Source organism: Cynara cardunculus, assembly GCF_001531365.2.
Source record: "Cynara cardunculus var. scolymus isolate 2C chromosome LG 16, CcrdV1, whole genome shotgun sequence".
Classification (NCBI taxonomy): domain Eukaryota; kingdom Viridiplantae; phylum Streptophyta; class Magnoliopsida; order Asterales; family Asteraceae; genus Cynara; species Cynara cardunculus.
Window position 1 is genome coordinate 5,544,938 of NC_037543.1, and position 2,706 is coordinate 5,547,643.

Below are 2,706 nucleotides of genomic sequence, written 5' to 3' on the forward strand. Positions count from 1 at the left end.
ATTTAATATAGCATTTGAGTGGTATATATATGCTTTATAAAAAATGAATAGATTGTTAAAAAAAATTATAATTATACGATCAAATCATTTTAAAATTGTATAATATCAACATGCTTGTTTAGAATATTTGAATTGTGTCTTAAAATTTATGATTAAAACTGATACAGTTTTAAACACATAAATCATATAATTTGTGATATTCAGTCATTTTGGGAAATACAAATATGACAATGAGTGAAGTTGCAACGATTGCCATTTGAACATTTTGAAAAAGATTGAGTACTCGTATCTCGTTTTTATTGATATAAATTACTTAACTTTTTCATAAAGTATATTAAGGTTTTGTTGATTGATAAAAACTCTTAAAAACCATTTTTATGTATAAAATATTATTTATTGATACATATTACTTAAAATTCAAGACTACAAGCAGCTTGTGTTTAAGTATAACTTATTAAAGTTTTGTTTTGAATTCGTTTAACTAACTGAAGATAAATATAATTAAATACTGGATAAAGATCTTATTTTTTTTAAATCTATCATATAATTAGAATAATTATTGAATTCTAACAAAGTACTTAATTACTACATTTATACTAATTATAAAACATTTGATAAAAACACTTAAACACTATCTTTTTTATGTACGACGTATTGTTTATTGATGCATATTACTTAAAATTCAAGATTACAAGTAAAATGTGTGTAAGTACAACTTACTATAGCTTCATGTTTGAATTCGTATAACTAATTGTAGATAAAGATAAAAAAATAGAAAATAAATATCTTATTTTAAATATAAAAAATCTAAAATATAATTAGGATAATCATTAACTTCTAAAAAGAATACTTAATTATTATTAATATAAAATTATATTATTAAACAAAAAATAAAAAAAATGAATTAAAAAAATACACAAAAATAAGAAATTTTAATTAGTTAGTTTGGTACTAATATTAATATTTATTTTTTCAATTTTTATGATATTATTATATTTATATTTTATTTAAAAATAAAACATTATCGCTTTATCAAAACCATATAAAACCGTATTATAACATCGACTGAGATAAAAAAATACATAAAACAAAACATTAAAATTAAGATGTATCTCGCTGTATTGTACAAATACTGTTCTGATATATAAAAAACTTATATTATTAAACCAAAAACAAATGATTTCAATTAAATATTAAATATATAGACTTAAAAAAGTACCATCATCGCAACAACTTTTTAGTTAATTTTTTTTTCTTTAAACCGTATTTTTCCGTCTAAAAAATTGATGCTTTTTATTTTTGGTCTCCTAAAAATATAAAATATTTCTTTTAAAAAAACTATTATTTTCAATGAATCTATTTTTGCGTTAATATATGGTAATTAATCTTTTTATTAATTTATATATTTTTTAAATAATTACTGTTAATATATATATATTTTCTAATTTCAGTATGTATATGTGTATACATATATATGCTTCTTCTCTCCGTCTTCTTCTCACCAAAACTTCACCAACAGTCCAGATCAAACCACTACTAACCGGATATCGCTTCTCCTCCTCCGCCGGAGCTTCACAACCACCATGACCGCCAAAGAAGACTGCGGCCACCACCTCGACGACGAACGCCGGAAATTCTACCGCCTTATAATGGCAGCCATACTCTCCGTTATTTTCATAATTCTGTTCGTGATTCTCCTCATATACCTCATCCTACGCCCCTCAAAACCAAACTTCACCCTCCAAGACGTCACTCTCTACGCCTTCAATATCTCCACCGCCGCCACCACCGTCACCTCCAACCTCCAAATCACGATCTCCTCCCGCAACCCTAATGCCCGCATCGGGATCTTCTACGAAAAACTTGATGTTTACGCCACCTACCGGAGCCAACAGATCACGCTACCAACACAAATCCCGCCGTCGTACCAAGGCCACAAGGATATCACCGTTTGGTCGCCGTACCTGTATGGAACTGATGTTCCGGTAGCGCCGTATCTGGTCATGTCTTTGGCCCAGGATGAGACCGCTGGAACTGTGCTGGTGAACGTTAAAGCTACCGGAAGAGTGAGATGGAAAGTCGGAACTTTTGTTTCCGGCGGGTACCGGTTGAATGTGAACTGTCCGGCGTATATCACGTTTGGGAACAAGAACGCTGGTTATGCGGTTGGTCCTGCCGTTAAGTATCAGTTGGTTGAAGGGTGTACTGTGGATGTTTAACGTTACACTTCTTTAACGCCGTTAAAAACCGTCATGCAATTTTTTGATTTTGGTAGTATTATGAGAAAAGAAAGCAAGGGAAATCAAGAGGAAGGAAATGTTGGTGAAATTTCTATTTTGATCTTGTAATATTTTTTTTTCACAAAAAGTCTTTATGGTGTTTTGTGTTGAAATCTTAATAATATTCTGATATTTTTTATTGCTCTATAATACTTCTTTTGTTTTATCATAATATTTATATTTAGGGGCTCTTTATCGACACTTACCCGGATAAGTGTTTACCAGAAAAATTCAAAACTATCAATTATTTACCGGGTAAGATTTTAGTTCACTAAAAATGGTATCGTATGCAACAACTAATCGTGGTAAGAGTCGTCACCGTTACTTATCAGGTAAGACTCTCAGTCCTTGAACTTCGTTCTTACCGTATAAGATTCTTGGTACTGTAGTATATGTTAACAACACAAATAAACTTTTATGGCATCTA

At 29.6% G+C, this 2,706-nt stretch overlaps 1 protein-coding gene across 1 annotated transcript; it reads left to right on the forward strand.

Annotated features, from left to right (window-relative positions):
• Positions 1 to 1,575: 1,575 nt before the first annotated feature.
• LOC112529888 (NDR1/HIN1-like protein 1) lies at positions 1,576 to 2,364 on the forward strand. Its single transcript, XM_025141315.1, has one exon. It carries the CDS (start codon positions 1,584 to 1,586, stop codon positions 2,217 to 2,219), a length of 636 nt encoding a protein of 211 aa, XP_024997083.1. The 5' UTR covers positions 1,576 to 1,583; the 3' UTR covers positions 2,220 to 2,364.
• Positions 2,365 to 2,706: the final 342 nt, after the last annotated feature.

Excerpts from the sequence above, each read along its gene's own strand:
- LOC112529888 (XM_025141315.1), top strand. The coding sequence starts at position 1,584 with ATGACCGCCAAAGAAGACTGCGGCCACCACCTCGACGACGAACGCCGG.